Below are 23,983 nucleotides of genomic sequence, written 5' to 3' on the forward strand. Positions count from 1 at the left end.
AATTCAAGGAAAAGACTTTCAACAACAGGAATATATTAATGATTTTATTTAATAGGCTAAAAAGTAAAATTTGCACAAACCTTTAAAATGTACATTTCTTTAACGTTTTTACTTCTATCAACAACATAAGCACTTCCTTGTAACTTTGCGACACACCCAATCAGATTCAGGAGTCTGCCCCACCCACAACAAATGGTAACCATGGCAACAGTCAACAAACTTGTAATCAGCTGGGGCCTTCCTGAGACACTTTTTTGTGTGTACATTGTATATTACATTTATATTTTATCTATATATCTAACATATATATATATATTTATTTTAAACAGAAATGACCACCTTACTTCCCATACCTTAACAAATAAAAGCATAATAAAACAAATAAATGACTCTATCTTGTAGACTTATAAACTAAAAAACTCGGTGCATGTTTTTGCTAGCATATAGAATTCAAGAAAAAAAAATCCTATTTTCAAAAATAAAGTACAGCACATCATTTGGTGTACCTTTAAATTCTTAACATTCAAAACGAGAAAAAGAAACTACTGTTTTGATGTACATGCATATTTATGTACATGAATTTTCCATAACAAATGACATATGGAATCTTTTAGTTCATTGCACACTGATAATAACTGATCTACAAATAAATGTCATGAATGATAAAATGTCCTGCATTTAATGCTGCAAAACTATTTCTTATACATCTTTAAAAAGGGTTTTAAAATGCAATACCTACAAAGAGAAATATAAAAAAAAAAAAAAATTTGAATAAGCGAAGAAGAGTTATCATTTCATGAAACAAGAAAATGATTGCTGTAGTTCCGACTTCTGTTGATTTTTTTAATATAATCTTAAGTACACATTCCTCTTTCCCAACCCTCTCCTCATCCAATTATCTTTTTTTCAATTTTATTTAAATTTCAAAAGAGAAAAAAAAAATTATCAGAAAAGATAACAAAAACAATAATCACTAACAATAAAAATAGAAGGGAAAAATAACGCTACAAGAAAAACTGTCAAAACAGAAATGAATTGATGATCAGTCTACCCCTATGATCAACACAAGGATCCCTGCTTGAAATGTAAATATATTAAGCACTTGTACAACACTTGTATAATTATAGATATAGGTGATATTTAATAGGCATGGCACATATAAAAGTAGCACTAAAATGTGTTACTCCCAGTAATGAATACAAAAAAAAAACAAAAAAACAAAAACATGAACATAAAAAGAAGTTTCTCCTATCAAATGCTGCTGAGATTTATCGTTTCATACAGTCATTGAATGAAAATTGTCAAATAATACAAAACTGCAAAGTCTAGTTACTCTTTCTGTTGGCTCTTTCTGAAGGCTTTCTATTTTATTACCCTTTGTTCCCTAGTTTAAAACATTACATTAAAACACAAAACGATTAAAACAAGACAGATGAAAACCACAAGCTCTGCTGTATTATATACCACACCTTGCAATATAACTAACATATGCAAAATATATCTCATATTTTTTTTCTGTACACAGCCATTTTTACAGACATATCACAGCCAGTGGTCAAGGACCTAGATTATTCCAGATCTATTTTGTCTCCAGCCAATCAAACGTTTCGTAGCAGTTGAAACAATTTCCCCAAGTACCACAACAAATCGTCATTTCTATTTACACCCAACATACTTTTTTTCACTCCATAATCTATACGCATGGAGTGTGTATGTCTTATTTTAATGTACTGATTTGTATGGCTGGAAATACATCAAAGACTAGGGATGATATGCAAGTAGAAAAATGACATTGCATGTCGAGTACATATTGAGGAGCATATTATGCAGTTTCATCAAGAACGTCATCAAAAACTAACATTTTCAAAAAAATAACATTTTGGCATCAGTACAACATTTGTACATGAATTATCCAATGTGCATAGAAAAGAAAGGAGTTAATACAGAAACAAGGATTCAGTAAAAAAAATCTGAACACTTAATCCCTCCAAAACAAACATGAAGAGTTCTTTCCCTTGGTTTTGCAAAATGCAAAAAAAGAGTTAACATATCTTCCCAATACCTTACAACAATTGAAAGATTTTGAATTCTTATCAATAAAGATTTCTCATAATACAGAGCTGCTGTGTTGTACACACATTATAACGCTCTGGATCCCGATGTTTTTCTCTGCTATCTGACTCGTTTCTTTTTGCTTGATTTTCCCTTGCTATTTATGTTGCTTGTGGTAATTTGACCCAAGTCTGCCAATGCTTCTTGTATTGCAGCCTCAAGATTTGAGTTCATTTTTCTTCCTCTGTAATAAAACATGCATTTACAATTAATTCTATTTTTAATTGATAATGGTATTTTACACCAATATTCTTTGAACAATAATCAATTCGACACAGAATAACCCAGATTTAATACTGTAGATTGGCAAATATTCACGACGGTTTTAATTTCACTATGTTCGCGATTTATCATTTTTCCGCAAAATTAAACCCATTGTAAATATTTACATAAGTTTTTAAAACATGTTAATGCTTATACTTTGATTAACTGGTTTCTTGGAGCGTGAAATTAAAACCATCGCGATTGGTAATTTCTGAGAAATCGTAAAATTGTAACAAAGTGGAATTAAAACGACTTACAGTAATTGTTGTGAATTACATAAAAACACTTTTCCCCCTTAAGTTACATCTTATAGCTAATGATTCAATGCAGCAAAAATCAATTTTAACAAATAAATCCTGTAAATAGTCGTTTAGACATTCTTCTCTACTTATGAAAAAATTCCAGTGCAGATGTACCTAATTCACAAATAGAACACTACAGAGAAGTACCAGGACAAATAATTCTTACTTCCTGTTCCTCTGCCTTTGATGGGCCTTCAGTCCGTCCACCAGGGACTTCAACTTGTCCTGCTCCACCTGTGTAAAGGTATGGTCTCCGTACCACTTCACCCAGATCTGGAAGTAAATATAATGCTTTATCACAAAATCCATTTTCATTTTGTTCAATACCACACATTTAAATGTTTCTTTGAATGACATTGGACAAATTGCATCATCTTGGACATCATGCATGGCAAATTAATTAAAAAATTCATTTACTGATGACATATATAGTTGATAGTACAGTATGCTTTTCTATAAAATAACAAAACAGTAAAACATCCCTGAAGTGCTTTAAAAATAAGGATTTGATGAGGATTAGTTGACTGTGATCTAACAAAGCCCTCTAAAACCTAAATTTACCTTCCCCATCTCCAATGGCTCTGGGTCAATGACCTCGCAAGGTGGCACCACTTTACCAGGCCAGGAAGGAAAGCCCCTAATCTGCCCCCAAATCAGGTCACCTTCAATGAAGGTCACCCCTCCATTGACTCCTTTAACCACAGAAGAATCTGCTGTACAAAAAACGAATAATTGTTTAAATCAATTAAATCAACACAACATTTAAACATATTTTTTTAAATCAAATTTTTAAATTGTCCACTGGCAAAATTTTTGTAATTATTAGTAGTAAATTAATAACTCATGCAACACGAATTAAACAAACTCTTTACCTGTAAAATCTTCTGTCAGAGATTTGGTTCCCAGTTCTGTTGTGTTGTTGGAATGTTTGGTACTGCTGGTCACCACAGGAACATCACAAATTGGACTACCACTGTTCTCCTTGCTCTGACTCGAGTCTGGTACACACACACTATCATCTCTTCTAATAGTTTTTCCTTTCTGAAGACTTGAGATCTTGCTTTCACTATCTCCATCACACATTTTCAAGTGCAAACACTCTTCCTCAGTGGTGGCCTTCTTGTCACTCTGAGCTTCCTCTTTATCATGACATTTGGTGTCTGTGCTAGTGTCACAATCTTTTTCCACCTTAGTCTGAGTGCTACTATTAATTCTTGTGTCATCTTCGGAGCATTCTTGAGATAAATTTTCACCATCATAGTCATGGACTGGACCCTGGGAAACACAGCAGTTTTCTTGTTCTTCATTGGAATGCTGGGTATTGTAACTCCTCATTTCTTCATTTACCTCCAGATCATTGGACATCACTTGTTCATCTTCAGACTCCCTCTCAGTAGGTATTTCAGCATCCACATCCATTTCATCTTCAGTCCTCCTGTTTTCAACCGTCAGGTTCTTTGAATCTTCTTCCCTGGTGCTGTCCGCTATTTCAGAATCTGTATTTCCAGCATGGGTACTGGTGACCTCTGAACTCAGTTCCATACTTGATTCCTCGTCATTCTCCTGACTCTGCAAGGGAGGTGACTCTGTCGTTGTGGAGACATCATTGACCATTGTGACCATAGACAAAGCATTGCTGTCTTTTCTGTCCATCTCCATAGAGAACTGGGCAGGAACCTTATTTATATCACCAGCACTAAACTGGTTGATAAGGGACTGCATGCCCTGGAGTTGTTGAATCTGTTGCAAAAGTTGCTGTTGCAATTGCAAGGTCTGCAACTGCATGGCTGTCAAGTTACTGCCAGTTGTGAGATTGTTCCAAACCTGTTGGGCATTTAACATTGGTGCAATGTTTGTCTGAAGCTGAGACAGAAGAGAATTGATATCAGGTGCACCATTCTTCTGACCATTGTTGAACACCTGGACCAAAGGCATTTGGAGGTTGGGTAGCACCAACAGTTGACCTGTTGGGTTAGGTATTCCTGACTGCAGGTTGCTCTGAGCAAGATCACAGGAGTGAGGTGGTAATCCCTGCTTGATCTGGTTGGCATCCATGTTGATGAATTGACCTAAAGGTTTAATGCAAACGTTAGAGTTATTTCCAACTATCTGTTGATTCCCAACTCCACCGAGATTAAAATTACCAGGCATGCATTGATCTGGTGCATATGCAAGATTCCCTGGCACCATCAAAGATGATGGATTCATCACTTGGTTAAACATGGAACTGTTCTGAGCACAATTCAAAGCTGGATTAGAAAACATAACAGCATTTTGATTAATATTTCCAACAGCAGATAGAAACTGTGAATTCTGAGTGTTCATAATTGGCGTTGCTTGAGTGTTAATAATTGGCGTTGCTTGTGTGTGCATAATGGGAGTGGTCTGTGTGCTCAAGATGGAAGTGGCCTGTGTATAAATAATTGGGGCTTGCTGGGTGGTCGCAATCTGGGCACTCTGAGTTTGGATCAAGTTTGCCTGTGATCCTGAAATATGAGGTGACTGAGAACTAGCCACTGCAGGCTGCTGAGATATTAGCTGTGTAGTCATAACAGGTGTGGTAGGTGTGGCAGTGCTTAGCAGAGGTGCACCACTAGAACTCAGGATCTGTGGCATTTGCTGACTGTTATTCAAGACAGTGAGAACATTTGAAACTTCTGTGCCGATTTGTTGTTGAGATCCTGATTGCAACAAAACACTGGGTATTTGTGAATTGATTGAAAATGTGGGAGCTGTACTTGTTGATATCTTTAATCCACTGGAATTTGAGCCACTCTGTTGAGATGCTGGTAAAATTCCTGATGCACTTGAAGAGACCAATGTAGCTTTCTGTCCAAGAAATTTTAGAGCATCTTGCTCATTTGCTATGATGCCAACATTGCTGCCAGATTTATCCAGAAAGTTTTTCTGAAACGATGTCAGCAACTGCTGAGTAACTTGAACGTTGCTGAGTTCCGTTGGTTCTACCGTTGTCTTCTGTGCCATTTGAGCCCGTGCTGCAGCAGACAACATCTTACTGGCAGGAAACTGATTTGACATATTGTACCCTAACAATTGTTGAATTGTGCTGAAGTTTGGTAACACTGCACCATCACTCTGTTTAGAATTGACAGTGTTCAGTGTTTGCATTGGTATTGTTGCAACATGGGCTACATCTGTCAGCTTTATGCTGTCCGAGACTTTGATTTCCACTTTCGGAACTTCTGGTTTTCCAGTATGATGAACGATAGATGTGGGCATCATGGTTTCTGCTGGACATTCTCCGTTAGAATCACTAGGAGATAAAGAATGGCATCGGTCTTCAGTGAAAGTGTTATCACTCATGGACAAAGCTCTCATGGTTGTGTCCGATATCGAGATACTCAGGTCAGGCCTATCGGGCTGAGAGGTGTGAACCACCACATTGGTACTGATGTCAAGATTGTCATTAGCAGTTCCATAACTGGATGAAGTTGGTAAAGAATAGGACACCTGGGATGTGCTTGGATTTTCTTTTGAATCCTGAGAACCAGAGGCTAAAGAACTCTTGATCATAAGAGCTTGGTCAGCTAAATACCCTGTCGCATTTTCCACAAACTGACTGGAAGGAGTAGAACATTTTACCTTGGGTATGGGCCCATGCCCGTGATCTTTGAGCACACTAACATCCACATTAGGCGGTGGAGTATCACTTTCAAAAACAGAGACAGTTTTCTTTTTTTCTTTTTTCGCCCTTGGTTTTTTAGATTTTGGTTTCTTTTTTTCTGACCATGATATTGGGTCTATGAGGTCTGATAGTGCAGGGTTTGTGAATCTGTACATGGAAGGTTTGGTGTAGGGCATGGGATAGGAGGAGTTACCTCTCTTTTCCAGGTATCCAGGAGGCACCCCAAAACCACCGGTTTGAGGAAACAAGCTGAAACTCTGGGGTCCCATGGTCGGGCTTCCTAATGGAGGGAGATTTACAGCTTGATGGGGATGAACACTGTCTGTAGGGAAGAATGTTTGAGACTGGGCCGTTAACCCAACATGACTGTTTCTGGCAGCATTGATAGCATCTGCTATATTTTGAGGGTAGGAGCTAGGTATCATTCCTGCTGAGTGCATGGAGGAGAATTGCTGCGTGTAAACGTGAGGAGCTTCTGAAACGGTCTGGAGAAGAGGTTGAACAACACTTGGTGGTGGTAGAGGCGGAGACATCAGACCTGTCCGGGGTGCACTGGATGGTGGCGTTTTCACATGGTCTGTTGAGGACTGGATTTCAACAGAGGACATAACTGGCTTGTCCATGTGGTCTTTTGATGCCTGTCTGGCTAGAGTTTCCTCTTCCAACCGAAGTCGATCCCTTTCTGCAATAAGGTCTGCTACGCGAACCCTATCATACGGAGAACTATAGCTCCCAGCCCTACTCCTCTTTTTCTTTGTTTTACTTTCTGGAAATAAAGTATATATGTTTTCAAACAGATAGCCACAAACTTAAATTTCAACCCAAAGTTTTATGATATTTTGATATTTTTAAATTTCCAGATGTGTCCTAAAACAAAAATAACAATTTTATTGGAAAGAATCTGGCCCACTTGTCTTAATTGACACTTACTGTCTGTAGACTTGGAGCTCACGACAACCCCTCCCCCTGGCTCCTCTGTCACTGTGAGGGCGGAGCTCTGTAATGTAGCCATGTTGATGATTTTACGTCGATGGTTACAGAGATTTGTCAGGTCCTCTGAAGACTTTGTCAGTTCCAGACTCCATTTTGTTGATTCCACGGAAACGTCAAAGTTGAATGTTTTACTAACCACCACAGGACATTCCAGCCCACACTTACAAGTTGAATCAGACAGCAAGTATTGGTTGACCTCCTCTATTGAACACAATGGCACATTACTTGGACTGTAATAAAACAAAGACAACTCCATCATGTTAGCAGAATGTACAAATTTTATACAACATAAGAAGTATAGGGAATGGAATAAAACAGAATCAGGGGACAAAAATTCATTTAATACCTGCACAGGAATTCATTTCATTCCTAACTGAAACTGACATACTATCAGTCTTCCTCCAAAGGAAACAAAAACTATTGGAATATTGTAAAAATGTTATTGATTATTGCATATGTGAGATTTAATATATCAAGTCAGATCAATAAAGGAAAGCATATATCATTTTAGAACTTCCAATCAGATTATAACAGGGTGGAGTTAATACCTCTCGTGACTTGAATAAGAGAGAAAAGACAGAGAAAGTTAAATGATGCAGATGAACATTATAAGTTTTAAACCGGCAAACAAATTATGTCTATATTATATCTAGGACTACATGTACTGAAGTATAGAAGAGGGGGTCAAGTTTCCCATTAAAAAATCGGCCCAATCTTGGATGTTTTGACATCAAGTCACTCCTGAATGTAATACTATATAGACTTTAATTGTCATGGGCCAAAGCCAGTTTGGTCAGTTTCTCAAAAGTCAGCAAAATCTTGGATGTTCAGTTTTGACATCATGTCATTGTATATATAGACTTTGTCACTGGCCAAAGCTAAATACTTCAAAGTTGTAATAATGGATAAAATTGAACTTGAGCAATAATGTCTGACTCCGCCTACTACGTTTTGATATGACAAAGGTCTGTCAAAATATTACGTTGAAACTTTTCTGAAGGTAATGCCTATTGAAAGCTTCTACTTAGTTCACAATAGGACTTGGACAAATGTTACCAGTGCAAGCGAGGATACTAAGATGAAGACATTTTTTTTTGCCCAAAAATTCCCACAAATACAGCAACTTTATTTAGCAACGTAAAACCACTGTTTCCATTCTTTAGATTTTTGTAAATTTCAACATAAAATTGATACACTGGCCATTCCCTAAACTTTGAATTATTTTTAATAAAAGAAATAACCCACCCTGGCTGGAATTACCACATTATCTTTTATTTTCACTTATCTGATCAGAAAATGCCTTTCAATCAAAAATTTATACTATAAGACTTACGTACTATGTACTGTATACAGCTTTTTTTGTCTCATGTTTTTTTCGTCCTTCGAATCTACATTTGCAAACGGTTCTTGAATTCGCGCAAAAAATAAAATTATATATATGATAAATACACTTTCTAATAAACACTAATTTAAAAACTGTATCAAATTCACCCAGTCTTAAATTCACCTGCTGACAACGAAGGCAAAACAATCGAAAATAAAAGGGGGCAAATATTTAGTATATATAGATAATTTATTAGCTCCTTCACTATAACTGCTGTTTTGCAGGGCAAATTATATAGTTTGACAAAGATTGGTTTGTACTGCCAAGGAGCTGTATACCAAGTGATCATAAAAGAGTCTTTCACAATTATCTTATTCAACAATAAGTCGCATATTATACATTTATTGCATGATTGTAAGGAAAATATGGTTTTTCTAGGGGAATAAATCTTTGTATTTCCCTCACAATCATGCAAAAATAATTAAATGTTAAACATGTTTTATTCTACTCGACTGAAGTTCGACAATACTCAGTCAACTAAGGGATGAGCTTTAGAAGAAATAAAGTCAGTAATAAATTAAGACACCCTGTATTTAAAACCTTAATCTTATTTCATAAACGAAAACCATTCATCATTTATTATACCTGTAATATACAAAAAAAAAATCATTTATTATACCTGTAATATACAATAGCACCATCTTTTTTCTCTCTACTCCATCCCAAAGGGACAATGATTTGTGAAAGAGTTTCTTCTTTCATAAATTTTGGACTTTCCGATTTTGGAACTGAAGTAGATTCCTTTTTTGGGGGGTCAACACTCCCCATCGTCACCTGTTTTGGAACCAGAATCTCTCCTTTGTTTTGTTTTACATTCACATTTGAATGATGAAGTACTTTGTTCACGTCGATCTGGTTTTGCGGAACAGCATCCCCTGCAGGAAGAGCATGTGCAACAGGTGATGTCACACTTTCGTGTGTGGAGGACACTACGTTTTCTTCCACTAACTCCTGAGATTTGTGTTGCTGAAGAATTATTTTCTGTGGTATACTTGAGATCACATTAAAAACATCAGCGTGTTGACTAAGCAGCCTCTCTGAACTAGAAAACGGAGCACAAACATTTTCATAAACAGAGGTTTTGGGAATAAAAGCACTAGAGTTTATAATGGGAGCGTTAGATGTGTGCATTGGGTTTGTAGCTGATGATACAGTCACTCCCATGCCTGGCATCTGGTTTGATATGACATGAAATCCGCTCGACACTCTATCACCTTGGTTAGCATTTCCAGCAAACAGAGCTTGCTGTTGATTGAATGATGGGGTTAAAAAACAATGGCCGAAACTAGGGAGCGTGTTATTTGAAGGCACACAAACATTTTGTGCCATGTTTGGGTACGGTGACAAATTTTGCATCCCTAGTCTAGTGAGATGTGGAGATTGCTGGCCCTGCATTGTCAGACAGTTTGAATAGTTAGTCTGTCCAATAAATGTCCCCATCGGTGGTAAAACATTCACTTGTGAATTCACCATATCACATTGCACAGTTAATCCCTCCACAGATCCAGAACTTGAATTGTAACCGCCCATCATCATCGGATTGTACATCCCAGAACTTGCCATGGCAGTCTGCTGATTATAAAGCCCGGTATCATTGGGCATGACATTACGGTTTCCACCTGAGGGATCCATCATATAAATATTGGTCTGTTATCCAATTCCTAGGCTTAGAAAATCCTGCATGATGATGAAGGGCAAACTGAAATATATTGAAATGGCATTACATTAATCATCAGAGAAAAAATCGTTTACAGTAGACGTTATTAAACTCAAATACAACATCTGTGTGTTTCAAAAATTAGTTATGCTGACCCAGTTTAACAAAATGAAACAGCCCGAGGTCATTTGGAAGCGAAATATAAACGCGGACGTCGTTGAAAACACGAAGAATGTGAAAGGAAATGGTTGCTTGTGCTCATGAAAAATATCGCTATTTCATAAAATGTTCAAAAAATGATATATCGCATGTGGCCAGATCAGCTGAACAAATCAAAACAACGAGTGTATGTGTGTATGTGTGTGTTGACCCGTACGACAGGTGTCCCATACCGTTCACGAGCACAAAAAAGCAAAGAGACCTACCTCTAGCTAATAAATAAATATTTATTCCTATCTATGCATATTATCAGATTCTGTATGGCATTCAAGCCTGTCCATTATTTACGATCGATTTCTAATTACATTTTTAATCGTTTAAAATTATAAAATGGCCGACTGCAATATTGCGCATGTGTTGACAAATCGTAATGCGACAAATATATTATTGCGCCGTCGCATCCCCCTAAAAATTGTAAATATTGCGCGGGCGCACGTATTTGCGATTACATGTGCGGATCTAGAGGGGGATCAGGAGGGGGGTCCCGACCCACCCCCTTCCCCCTCTGGAAAATGAAAAATCATAAAATTAACATAGTCAAATTAGTTTGTGTACATATAATGTTAGCCATTGATGATTTAATTATAAGGTCCAGGGATGTATAAACTGTTATACTATAGTATACTGTGATTTCATCAAATGTTCATTTAATACCAATTTTCGTGGATTTCGCTGTTGTTGAGTTAACCCACAAAAACAAATGGTCACTGAAGTGCAATTTATAATAGCATGTTGTGTGAAAGAATCATTCCCCAAGAAATAACAAATCCCTGTTTTTCTCTAAATCCACGAAAGTTTCTGCCCATAAACACAAGTGAAACATCAGTACAAATATTTTTTTCTGGTTTGAGTAACCTTGCATTTAATTTTATAAGTTTATCAACAATATTTTTACAGCATACGATTTTAATTGATACTCTAAATGCACCATTAAAAATATTATTATTTCTTAGTAAAGTAGGGGGGGGGGGGGGGTCGATTCCATGATAATTCACATTTTTATAATTATGTGTGGAATGAAAAATGTTTGCTGCAACAAACTATGGCCTCCCTTGTTATGTGCCTGCTTATTAATTTTATGGAGACATAAATAGTTAACAACTAAGCTGAAACTAAAAAAAAATGTTGTGTTTCTAACAGTGTACAGTGTCACAATTAATATTGGCCATTGTATTCTAAAATATAGTTTAGGGTATTTCTTGCATATACATGTATTTCTGAATCATCAAACATGTTACATTTTCATTTCTGGAGAGTGAATATTTATGATTTCCCAGTAAAAAAAAGAAGACATTATTAGATATCCAACACTTTTAATGAAAATGATCAAAACAAAATGACATAACATTATACAATATCAGTGTTTCTTTCTGGATTTTTGAACTTTAAATTTCTGACGCGACTGCCTCTGTTTCTGTCGATGATTTTGGAAAGCTTGTTTCTTGGCTTTGATTTTCCGCTGCTTGAGGATTTCCTCCTTGTGCTTCAGCTCTGTCCGATTTCTCTTCTGGTCTTCTTCCTCTTTGAGTTTTGTATGCCCTAAACAGATAAAATTACATGTATTAAGAAGTGAAAACTCAAACTGTCTTCAATTTTATACAGTGAACATGCACATATTTGTTAGCATGCATATACTTACAGTTTCTTCGCTTGGTTCCAATGACCTTTAACCTGTAGCTGTTGTCTTGGTTACCAGTGTTAGTTTCACGTTCTTCCTCTTCATCTCCACTGTCATTGGCATTTGCCATTTTGTTTTTGTTTAACCAATCTTTGTAAGTAAACTTCAGTCAAGGAATCTTCATTTCAAATCACACTCTAATCACATATTTTCTTCAAATTTTTATGTTAACTTTATCAATTTGCAAATTAACCAAACATCTTATACTGACAAACCACCTCCATTATACATGTACTTCAGAACAATAAGATTTAAATGACAAAAACCATTTAAATTTTTTTTAAAAGGATATGCACGAGATTTATAGGAAGCTGATATCATAGCCCCACTCTCTGTTCTGATCTTTTTCTTGCCATCTGCATTGTCATTGGTTGTGACAAACTTTTTCTTTTTTCTGTCCCTGATAAGAAACAAAATAAATAAAGGCATTAACATAGAAATGAAATTTTGAAATATATTCATGAACAATGTACAGTTGAACTTCGATATCTCAAACACTGATATCTCAAGTACAATGTTTATGTCGAAGTGATTTATAAGTCCCAACCACCTATTTCTTAAAGTATTTACCATCAATATCTCGAATACTTGGATATCTCGAAATTTTAAAATAGTCCTATCCAGTTTGAGATAATGAAGTTTGACTGTACAGGTATGTTTTTTTTTTATTCTGAATTCTTAACCATACTCACCACCTCTTGTTTGACATGGGTTTAGATTTATTAATCTCATCTCGCAAGTCTAACACAGCTCCTGTCGCTTCTTTGTCAAAGGAAGTTCCTAAGCTTAATCTGAAATCAACATGATTTGTATTTACATTATCTTTTAGAGTAATGTTCTGTAAAGAAAGCGATACTGTAGATTCCTAATTAATCACGGGGAATTAATATTTTTGAGAAGCACCCCTCACGGATTTTTAATTATATTTAATTTTGTTCAGGAAAAAAAAAAAATAATCATTAGTTTCTCGGGCAAAATTTTGATGAGGGAGGCATGTTTTTTTTTTTTTCCAAAGGTTAAATATATATATTTTTTTGTTCTTTTTGGTTTAAACTGTGTGTTTCCTTTTGAAAGAAAAAGTTTTTTGCAGATGAACAAACATGACAAATGGGATATGCCTCTGCTTCATAAGGGACTTCTAATGGCATTTCAAACGTTGAATTTGCCTGATAAAACACTTTAAAAAAAAAACCCAAGAGGCCCATGGGCCACATCGCTTACCTGAGAAACAATAGACATAATAAATTCACCTTTATGGAGTCATATACAAACTGTTTTTTTAAATATCTCTTTTATGAACTCTTACATCCCTTTACCATTATCTCAGTAATTTATTGCTGCATTTTACATTAACATATCACAATTATCCGTACCCGAGTTCAGACTGGAAGTCTTTGGGACGATAGTGAAGGTAGTTTTCTTCATCTCTTATACTCTCCTGTTTGCGTTTCTTTTTCCTCTGGGGATCAAACAATTTGTTATTGGCTTTTCTTTTTCCTCCAATGACTGTTCGAAATGTTTCCTATTACATTGAGAAAATATCAAATTTTTCAACAATCGAGCTGCAAGTATATGCAATTCTCTACATTTGAAATATTCTAAGAGGATATCATTTATCTTGTAATTTCTGTTATGAAGGCTGCTGAAAAAAACAACCAAACAAACGAGAGAACCATGGGCCACATCGCTCACCTGAGCAACATAAGACATAATTAGATCAGCTACATAAAGTCATATCCAAAATATTGGGAGAATGAATGAGTAAAACAGATCCTGTATTAAAAGATTTTCAAAATTTTCTACAGATGTTATTATGTAGAGTCCCTTTTGTAACTAGATAATTTCATAGTTATATCACACACTGAGTACTGCCATTCTCAAAAAGATCTTAAACAATATAAACCTACATCAAAATTTAAATCCCATGTATGGCCCAAGAATTATCCAGGGCCATAGTCTAAACAACTGAGGATCAACAAATATCAATATGCCTGCATATTAGTAATACTATATATATTTAAGAATGATCAAATTTATTTACTATGTAAAAATTTGACCACACCCCCCTCCCATTAAAGTCTCATTATTTTTTATTTGATTTTTAAAGATTTTTTCTATATATATTACTCAACCTGAGGATGCTTCCACTCAAGTAACAGCTTTTCTGCTCAATTAATTTTTGAAAAGATAATACTACTCTTTACATTCCTATGTAAAAATTCGACCCCCATGGTGGCCCCACCCTACCCTCGGGATCATGGTTTTAGCTCAGGTGAGCTAAAAACAAAACCAGCAAACAAAATTTTCATGCTTGAGATAACCAGTATTGATAAGACAATCCATTTTAAGTGTTTGTTTTTACCTTACCTTGACATTTTCTTCATCAGCCATCGGCTGCTCTGTTTCCCCTCTATCACTGTCGTCTGATTCTGCATCCTTCAAGTCTGTCACCTGCTTCGTCTTCTTTTGGATGACTGTTTGATGGAAGGCTCTCTTATGTTTCATCACATCAAAGCTCCTGTTTTTGCTTGATGTATTTGTTTCAAAAATTGTCTGAAATTCAATTCAGTTATCAAAATCACCACTGTATCAAAATATTTCACTTTATTCTTTTCAATAATTCCAATATAGGGCACCTGCTCCAAATACTTTAACCAGCTCTAAAAACCTTAACCTCTTTCAGCATCCAAAACCTATGGCTCAGATTCAGCATTCAAGCCTGTCAGGTGCATGAGTATCATACCATGCAAGTTTGGTGAAGTTAGGACCAGTAGTAACTTAGAAATGGCTAGCAAAGGGCACCTGCTCTAAAAACTTTAACCTGCTCCAAAAACCTTAACCTCGTCCAGCATTTAGAATTTATTGCCCAGATTCAGTATCCAAGTCTTTTAAGTTCATAAGTAGGTCCAGATGCATCATCCATGCAAGTTTGGTGAAGATAGGACAAGTAATAACTTAGATACAGGACCTGCAACAAAAACGTTAACCAGGCCCGGACGCCGACGCCAAGCCGGGGTAATAGCATAAGCTTCTTCCCCCCGACTTTGTCTTGGTGAGCTAGAAAGTCTAAATGGTTTTAGTAGATGGATAAATTTTAAAAACGTGTTCTAAATGTATATCTTTGTAAAAACTTACTGAGTGCCCTTTATATGCCTTCAATGCATTTAATAACTCATTCTTCTGCTGTTCTTCCGTACTGCACTCTTTTGCTACAAAATACCAGAAGATTGAGGCAACTACTCAAAAAAGATTTGACCTAATTAAAAGATAAATGTATGATAACTTTAATTCAAAATATTTTCATCACAATGACAAATATTTTTCCTTTCGTGAAATATTAATATAAATCAGATCCATGCAAGATACTAAAAACTGATCTAGTCAAGTTTTGACTGCAAATCATTGAATTCCAGAAGCTTATCAAATTCAGTACACAAATGTGTCATCTTCACTGACTGAGTGCGACTCCCTTTTTGATGGCGAGAGTAAAGGAAAATTGTTTGCAAGGATGCAAAATTCAGTAAAATTGATACCAAATGATATTAATGCTTCACCAATTACCAAACACAGGGTGCAATCCAATGTTATCCGTAGACTGGATCTGTTTGTAGCGTTTAATGGACTCCTTGGCCGGGAGAGGCCGAGACCTCAGGTATTTCTTTTGGGCATTTCCAACAACTTTTTTCATGTTTATCTGATAAATAAAACCCACAATTTTTTTTTTTAAATACATAAAATACAATGAACAAATTAACATTATTTCTAAAATCATATCGATGCTTAATTCTCAAGAGGCATTTTTCATGAGAGAAGAAAGAATACAGGTATTTGGTACTTAAAGGGTACCTGCAGCCCAGCCCATGTGAAACTTATGTCATAGAATTTATTTACCAAAATTTAATGCAAAAAACTGCATCGAAATCGATGCAAAAATAACAGAGTTACGCCACTTCAATGTGGCTATTTTTACCTGTTTTCAGAAATCCAATCAAGAGAAAATAGAATTAGGCGATAACGAGGCTTCTGCGGAAGTGAAATCACGAGATCAACAGGAGGGAAAACGTTCCAAATAAATGCCTTAATTTTTACTTATATAGCTCACTTTAAAAATTACAAAATTTACAATTCAGCAATTTAAATTTATTTTTTTAAAATGTAATTAAATAATCATTTCGGAAGTAATTACATTGATCATTTAATTTAGTCTCTATTTCTTATATCTATTAAAGTGCAACTTTCTTTCAAGCACTAAAGTCAGCAGTTATACTCCAAATAGCTTTATAAGCTGTTATACTAACGCAGTAATAAATGAAATCTGAATGAACTTGAAAATTTTAACAAAGGACGTTATTAAGTGTAAAATAAAATTCCATTATCGTATTTTTAAAGAATACGAGACAGACTTCATCATGCAATCATCTTGGACTTTTGCCCTGAATCATTAATGATCCTGTGTTTATTTAAAATTATTCCTGTTTTGTTTTAATATGCATGCTGTTTTGATAATTGGTTCGAAATTAATATTAATGAATAATTGGGCGACATAGTGGTAATGTCTCATATGAGGAATAGACCCCGCATTACCTTTTACAAGATACCGGTATGTATTATCAATAATGTCATGGAAAAATCATCCAAAATATGACAATATTAACAAAGAAATACAAAAATATGTTTTTATAACAATAATGCTTTCAATTGATTGATTGTCATTTTGCTACATAGACTGTGAATTTATATGCAAAGTGTGTTACATATTTGACTAAATTCATGAAGCAAACAATTTTCCAAGTTCGGCATTTTCGTTCCATAAAAAAATGGTTTTAAACTCAAACAACAGTACATTTAGTCATCAAGGGTTTATACAGAAACAAAAATACAGAAAAAATTGTTCATATTTAGATTAAAGAATGCAAGAAAATGAACAGTTTTCATACAATTTTCTTGTTTCTCATAGAGCGGCGTTGACCCCGTGACGTCACAATTAATCTCACGTCAAATCGGCTTGATTCAAAAATCGTTCAGGTGTGAAATCAGGTTTCCCCCCAAATATCTCGATAAGTACTCATGTGATCGCAGTAAAATTTTCAGGATGATGTTTTTTTTAACATAGATCTCCGTAATATCAAAATTTGACCAGCACTGCAGGTACTCCTTACTTATTCTAAAAATATGCCATTCATGGTTTACAAGGGGTATTAATTCATTGAATGGACAAACAAAACCTAGGTAATCACAGATTACAAAGCTCACGAGACGGGGCATCACCTTTATGAGACCACCTTTATCATAATATATGGAAATCATAGTTAATAATCTTGGATATTCATGGATACTGTATTGTGGTTTGACACAATATCGTATACATTGTACCATATGTTAAAATATTGTTTAATAATTAAACGTTAAATTCATATGGTATTGTAAGATACAACTTTAATCAATACAGTAATAAAACTTTGATGTTGCATCTTATGAGGCGGAGCCGAGCCTTCTATGGACTTTACCGATCCCACAAATTTCTGTACACAGTCAGTAACAAACCTAATAAGTGTTTTGTTTTGTCGAGGACCTAAAGTTTGATATGTAAACAAACAGAAGATAATACATAATATTAAAATTCATAGCTTAATTCTCTAATTTTTTATCTTTCTCGTCAGTCGTCTGTGCAAACTTGGATGCCATATTGTAGGATCATAATATTACGTCACGGGCAAAGGGGGGTCACTCTAAATAATTTGGGGCTTAAAAATCAAAGGTATGGTTGAACATTTGTGTAAAAAATCAGCTTAAATAACGTTACGTCCGCCATGTTGCCGTATAAATTTTGATGCTCGCCGTGTAAAGAAATTTATAAGGCAATCACATGACGCTATTCATCCAATGACGTCGAGACATTTCAGTCCGAGGCAAAACAATATTCATATGATATATCATATGATACAATATGTACTCCGTCTCGGTGAGCTAAAAAATTAGTCCCAAATGTGTCTCTATGCATTTAGAGTACATATACATCTACATGTATAGGAGTTTTGGACTCACCAAATCAATATGATCCTTGTGCCAGAGCCTGAGCTGTTCTTCCTCTTCATCAACCACTGTCTGTGGAACATCTCCCAGAACCCCGTCCTTGTCTGAAACATTATCAAATAAGTCCAAAAAATATTATTAAAATTTCACAAACATTGATCAATGTGTTTAAAAATATGAAAACTTCAGAATTACTTTCATTGTGTCCAATGATAGAGAAATTTCATTTAGATATTGAACCACAACTGCAGTTTACACTCCAAATTCACAAAATTACTGTTAATATCCCCATGAACATTTAAAAAATTGACAATTTATAACCCCCTCTGAATATTTAACTTCTTTATGGACACCTTGTTTCTCTAACCTTCTACATTTTTAAGCTGTGAGGCAATAGTTAGGGATCTCCCTAAAAAGATGTATAAATCCAGGAGGAAAGGCACCTCATCCTGGGCCACCAGAGAATAGGCGTACCCCTCCCTGCCAGCCCGGGCAACACGACCTGTGTACAAATAAAACAAATGACTTTAATGTCAAAAAAATATTTTTCCATTGAAAAAATATAAAAATAAATTACACGTATAAAGTGAAATATTCTTATAACAAAGTGTCAGAGACGAACAATTTTGATTTGTTCTGAGTTTAACTCATTGAATTTTATGATAATTTTTTTTTTTTTATAAAAGACTATCACAGATGAAACTGCATACTTTGGTGTTAACTTGAATTCATGATATTTGTGCTTGCTTTAAATATGTTTTATTGTATTTGGATTAATTGATAAAAAGTATTTTTAATTTATCTATTTTTTAAACAAACCATGTTATATTTATTTATATACCATTTTTGAATAAGTTTTCTCGTTATGTAACAAATGAGATAATTTTATTACTATGCCCTGAAAATTGCTGAATCACACCGGAAACAGTTATATTGCCCTCCTGGAAACAGTTATATTTCACAGGAAATAGTTATATTGCCCTCCCGAAACTGTAATATCACCATCGCGTGCAAGAGTTCTGCATATTAATTACGTCGGGTTCGAAATTCAACGAGCCAGTTGCTAAGCAAACGTAAACAGATCCGCGAATTTTAAACATGTCAGGCCAACGTCTGCAGTTTGTTCATCTAAATTCAGATGAACTCAATAGTTTAATTGATGAAAAAAATTCGGCAACTACCACGAAAGTGATAAACTCAAGCGTGAGTGTTTTAAAAACATTTGCCTCTGCCTTGTGAATTAAATAAATATGTTGATAACCCGAGTTTGATTTGTTTAAAAATGTTATATAACATATATTACATGTCTCCTCGGGCGACAATACCAGAATATTTGTCCCTCGGTGACAGGAAAGCCCTGGAGTGTTATGTCACCCTCTGCCTTCGGCAGACATAACACTCCAGGGCTTTCCTGTCACCTCGGGGCAAATATTCTGGTATGTCGCCCTCGAAGCCATGTAATATATGTATAATATCTGTATGTAAGGCTTACACTAAAATTCCAATTAACACAGGCAAATACTCACCCACTCTGTGCACAAAGAGCTTGGACTTGGCCGGGAAGTTGACATTTATGACATTGTCCAGCAGAGGGATGTCGATTCCACGGGCAGCGAGGTCAGTCACTATGAGAACCTTCACTTTCTTGTGTTGAAACTTTGCTACATTGATTTTACGAGCAGAGGGGTCTAGCGAGCTATAGATGTAAGTAGAATCTATCCCAGCATATGTCAATATCTGAAATATTGTACCATACCAAATACACATATACATGCACGACTTGAGTATAAATCTGTGTAGTTATCTAAACTTATTCAACCTCCTCCTGTATGTAAATAAAGATTCACTGGACCATGGCAACATGTCCAGAAATTCTTTGAACTTTTTCCCCCACAAAATTGAGATCAATAATGCTTTGTACTCAAATTGAGAACACATCCATAAATTTCACCCTTAATTTTCATATCAAATTAATGCCAAGTAAAATTGTTATTGTTGAGATGGTACAGTATTTAAAAGATCTGTATAGGGGAGAAAACTCCTTGGTCATTGAATTCAGGAAAATAAATATCTGAAAATCATACCATATGAAGATATTCCACATGATGCTTCGTCGCAGCAAATACAACAGTTAGCTGATCTAAGTCAATGACATGCTTGAGAATATAAAGCAAAATGGCTGGTTTGTCCTCCTCACGGCATCGGAAAAAGGATTGCTGGAAAATTCAAACAAAGCACATATTATGTATCATCTTCTTTTTTAAAGCAACAATAAACCTTATTTTTTTTTCTCTCTAACATTTCATTCTTTTCAGAAATCATCCTATCTTATAAACTAAATTATTCTGGATAAAGTCCCTTCAACTAGGATTTCAATTTTCAATAAATTAAAGAAGTCCGGTAAAAGTGAATATAAAATACATGTACCTTCAGCTGCTCACTAAGTTTGGTTTCCACATCCAGCCTTAACAGTGTTGGGTCATGAAGTCCAGCTTTAGCAAAGTCTACCAGTAGCTTTGGCAGAGTAGCAGAGAACAAAACTGTTTGTCTGGACTCAGGCAGCCTGTGAATTATCTCGTGCAATTGCTCTTGAAATCCCATCTCAAATAGCCTGTTCAGAGTGAGGAAGATAATCCTTTAATAATGGCATCCATGTTATACATGAAAATATTGATAGTCTTGCTATGACTTGTTCTGATGTTATTTCTAGTTTCTGTGGTTGTTTATGATTAAGTCTAGTACCTGTCTGCCTCGTCAAAGACCACGTACTCCACAGATTTCAGTTTCTTTTCCATCTCCACTAAGACGTGCATTAAACGACCAGGTGTGGCTATGATTCTGAAAAGAAGAGGAAAATTTCAGATGAATGCCACTACAGTTTGGCATAACGTAAACTTTTAATACATGTATAAAGTTTTTCTTCAAAATTTCTTATGCCTGAAGTAACAAAACTTACATATCAGGGTTTTCGTGAAGTGCAGCAAACTGGTCATCCATCCTAAAATAGGATAAATTTTGGTTTTCATTTAAAAAAATTATATCAGTATGTTACATTTTTCTGTAGATTATTCAAATCAAAAGTAATCATAAGTATATTTACTTGTCTCCTCCTAAAACCACTGCCGCTCTCAGCCCTGTATATTTTCCCAGCTATAAATAAACCAAAAATCATTAATTTTATTCACTATACTATTATTGGTGACAACTTTATTTTGGAATGATACACCGGTTAGAAGTTACTAATTTTGTGTCCAAGCGTTTTCCTTTTTTTTTATTTTACAGCTGAAAGGTTGCAGAAAGAAAGTTCAATTCAAGTATGTTATTCTCACTTTTATCTTTATTTTCTTTTTTTACCAATAATTCTTAAAAACTCATACTGTACTAAATATATAAACAGAGTTAATAAATGCAGTGCACATCATCAATACCTCTTTGGTGAATTTTAGAGTCTGTAATGCTAATTCTCGAGTAGGGGATAGAATAAGACCTCTGGCCCCAGACTTAGCAGTGTGTGTTTTGAGTTTTTCAAACATTGGAATTAGAAAAGCTGCAGTTTTTCCACTTCCAGTTCTAGCCATAGCAACAACATCTTTTCCTTCCATAATCAAAGGTACAGTCTGAAATAGAACGAATATTAATTATGAAAACACATACCTGGTATACCAAATTTTTATTATTATGAAACTTGAATAAAGAAAAAATATGTTACAGAGATTTTGGTAAAAAATCATGTACAAATAAAACCTTAAAGTAAACTAATGTTTGAAATATGCAAGATACACATGTATACATGTATTAAAATCTAAAACTACCTTTCTTTGTATGGGAGTAGGTATTTTGTATCCTTTTCTCAACACCCCCTTATAAACTCCATGAGACAAACCTGAAGCATAATGGTTCTTTGTAAGTGTATACATTTTCTTGATTATTATTCCTTGATACAGTTAACAAAATGGATAAGATATTTTGAGTTTTATGATGGAAAATCTTAGTTACCCATTGATTGAAATCCTCCAGATTTCTTCTTTTTTCTGTTCTGTTCTGTCAACCATTTTCTAGTATCCTGAAGCTCTTGGCTGGAGTCAGAGTCTGCGTCTTCTTTGTCCTGCTTAGTCAGAATATGATTTACCTTGACTTTCTGATATAAATGTATGTGTTAAAAATGTTATTTGATGAAACTTTTTACATAATGTCTATGAATCTTATTTCATGCAAATAACGGTACTACTGTAAATTCCCAAAATTTGCTCTTTTTAATCAAAATCGTGAGAATATAAAATTGCTACATTATATAAGTTCACAACTGTTCGTAAAATGAAAGCCAGATTTTTAAAAAATGCAAGGAATCATTCTCCTGAATTTAGGCAGATTTTAATTTTACGGTTTTCAATGTTTTTCTACATTCCATGACCAGACTTTGTCTTTTATGGGGTATAAATCAAAATTTGAAATAAGTTATGAGAGTGCCAATGTATAAGCCTGTTTATCCGCAAAAAAAAAGAACAAAACTTCCCAGTTAGAGCATGATTGCACAGATCATATGCTTGACTAGCCCAACAAATCAATGTTTTCAGTTTTTAAAGGTCAGACTTGTTTGAATACCTGCACCAAACAGTTCAGTTGGTAGAGCACCTGATTCAGGGGGCCCAGATTCGAATCCCAGTCTGGTCCATACTTATTTCTCCCATTCCTTTACATTTGGGGCCTACCCCTTGAACAAACAGGTCAACTAATACCAGGGGAAGAACCTGGGTTGATCTTTGAGGTCAAAGATCATTTAAGGAATGTGACGGTCAGACCAGTTGAATTCTGGTGCTAGATACCTCAGTTGCTAGAGCACCTGGCTAGAGATTCAGGGGGCCCGGGTTCGAATCCTGCTCTGGTACGTCATTATTTCTCCTAATATTTTAGGCAATATATATATCAATATATATATATCAGTACCTTCCAATGTCTATTAGACACAGTGACGTAAACAGCTAATTTCAAAGTGTGATGTCAAATGTTGTAGTGATTTCGATGCAAATATATAATGAATGTGGTAAAATGAGACTATGAAAGAGCAACAGTGTAGGTATTTTAGACCAATTGTCTGAAAATTTAGGCAAGATATGTGAATTTTTTCATTTGCTGCCAAGCAAGTATAGGGGACAAATTTTATTGTTAAACCACGTCCGTAGGACATCTGTCATTTAACAACAGAACATTATATCTAAATGTCTAGATTTACTAAATTATTACAATTTACATACCGGTATAAAGATTTGTTGCAGATGTTTTTGACCAACAACTTCCATTTCATCATTATCCTCCACAAAAGAACCACGCTTGTTACCCTTTGAATACTTCCTCTCGACCTTCTGTTTGACAGCCTTTTTATTTTTCACATCACATGCTCTGTTAGTGTTATCATTTTTGCCATTAGGTTTCAATTTCGTCGATTTGGTCTTTCTCTTTTCAGATTTAAAAGTTTGAGTTTTACTTTCATGATTTTGTTGATCTAATCTTTTCTTTCTCCACTTTGTCATGATGCTGATTATTTTAAATGTCTACAAGTCACACACGCATTGTTATGTTATGGGGGCTGCCATTTTGCAAATTAGACAACTCGTTCTTAAGTATAGAGGCCATTTGACACAATCAAGAAGCAGTAAAACAAATCATCTTTATTAAGATCGAATTAATTTGTAAATAA

General features: G+C 35.1%; 2 protein-coding genes across 4 annotated transcripts; both read right to left on the reverse strand.

The window, feature by feature from the left end:
- Positions 1-30: 30 nt before the first annotated feature.
- LOC128184029 (uncharacterized) lies at positions 31-10,923 on the reverse strand. Of its 3 annotated transcripts, none has more exons than XM_052853334.1 (7): positions 10,784-10,923; positions 9,321-10,400; positions 7,255-7,547; positions 3,551-7,090; positions 3,240-3,388; positions 2,845-2,951; positions 31-2,296 (listed from the first exon to the last, which is right to left on the reverse strand). In XM_052853334.1, the coding sequence occupies exons 2-7, from the start codon at positions 10,334-10,336 to the stop codon at positions 2,173-2,175; spliced, it is 5,229 nt and encodes a 1,742-aa protein (XP_052709294.1). In that variant the 5' UTR covers positions 10,337-10,400; positions 10,784-10,923; the 3' UTR covers positions 31-2,172. The 3 variants fall into 3 exon arrangements, with proteins under 3 accessions (XP_052709294.1, XP_052709275.1, XP_052709284.1); XM_052853315.1 differs by having other exon boundaries at positions 3,240-3,391; XM_052853324.1 differs by lacking the exon at positions 10,784-10,923 and adding an exon at positions 10,514-10,753 and having other exon boundaries at positions 3,240-3,391.
- A 955-nt stretch (positions 10,924-11,878) lies between these two features.
- LOC128165558 (ATP-dependent RNA helicase DDX54-like) lies at positions 11,879-23,880 on the reverse strand. Its single transcript, XM_052830220.1, has 20 exons — positions 23,541-23,880; positions 22,285-22,393; positions 22,101-22,171; positions 21,717-21,905; positions 21,389-21,438; positions 21,245-21,286; positions 21,031-21,126; positions 20,716-20,899; positions 20,373-20,504; positions 19,815-20,025; positions 18,656-18,790; positions 18,301-18,392; positions 15,817-15,949; positions 15,391-15,464; positions 14,623-14,808; positions 13,629-13,777; positions 12,948-13,046; positions 12,548-12,655; positions 12,217-12,353; positions 11,879-12,116 (listed from the first exon to the last, which is right to left on the reverse strand). Exons 1-20 carry the CDS (start codon positions 23,814-23,816, stop codon positions 11,935-11,937), a joined length of 2,655 nt encoding a protein of 884 aa, XP_052686180.1. The 5' UTR covers positions 23,817-23,880; the 3' UTR covers positions 11,879-11,934.
- Positions 23,881-23,983: the final 103 nt, after the last annotated feature.

This window comes from Crassostrea angulata, chromosome 1, assembly GCF_025612915.1.
Source record: "Crassostrea angulata isolate pt1a10 chromosome 1, ASM2561291v2, whole genome shotgun sequence".
NCBI lineage: Eukaryota > Metazoa > Mollusca > Bivalvia > Ostreida > Ostreidae > Magallana > Magallana angulata.

What these genes read in the sequence shown, in the direction of transcription:
- LOC128184029 (XM_052853315.1), bottom strand. Translation starts at nt 10,336, where the DNA reads ATGATGGATCCCTCAGGTGGAAACCGTAATGTCATGCCCAATGATACC. An exon ending in GAGCTCCAAGTCTACAGACA is followed by an intron (nt 7,091 to 7,254) that starts GTAAGTGTCAAT and finishes CTTTATTTCCAG; the next exon opens with AAAGTAAAACAAAGAAAAAG. An exon ending in TCTGACAGAAGATTTTACAG is followed by an intron (nt 3,392 to 3,550) that starts GTAAAGAGTTTG and finishes TTTTTTGTACAG; the next exon opens with CAGATTCTTCTGTGGTTAAA.
- LOC128165558 (XM_052830220.1), bottom strand. Translation starts at nt 23,816, where the DNA reads ATGACAAAGTGGAGAAAGAAAAGATTAGATCAACAAAATCATGAAAGT. An exon ending in AACTTAGTGAGCAGCTGAAG is followed by an intron (nt 20,505 to 20,715) that starts GTACATGTATTT and finishes TGAATTTTCCAG; the next exon opens with CAATCCTTTTTCCGATGCCG. An exon ending in ACAAGGATCATATTGATTTG is followed by an intron (nt 15,950 to 18,300) that starts GTGAGTCCAAAA and finishes TTTATTTATCAG; the next exon opens with ATAAACATGAAAAAAGTTGT.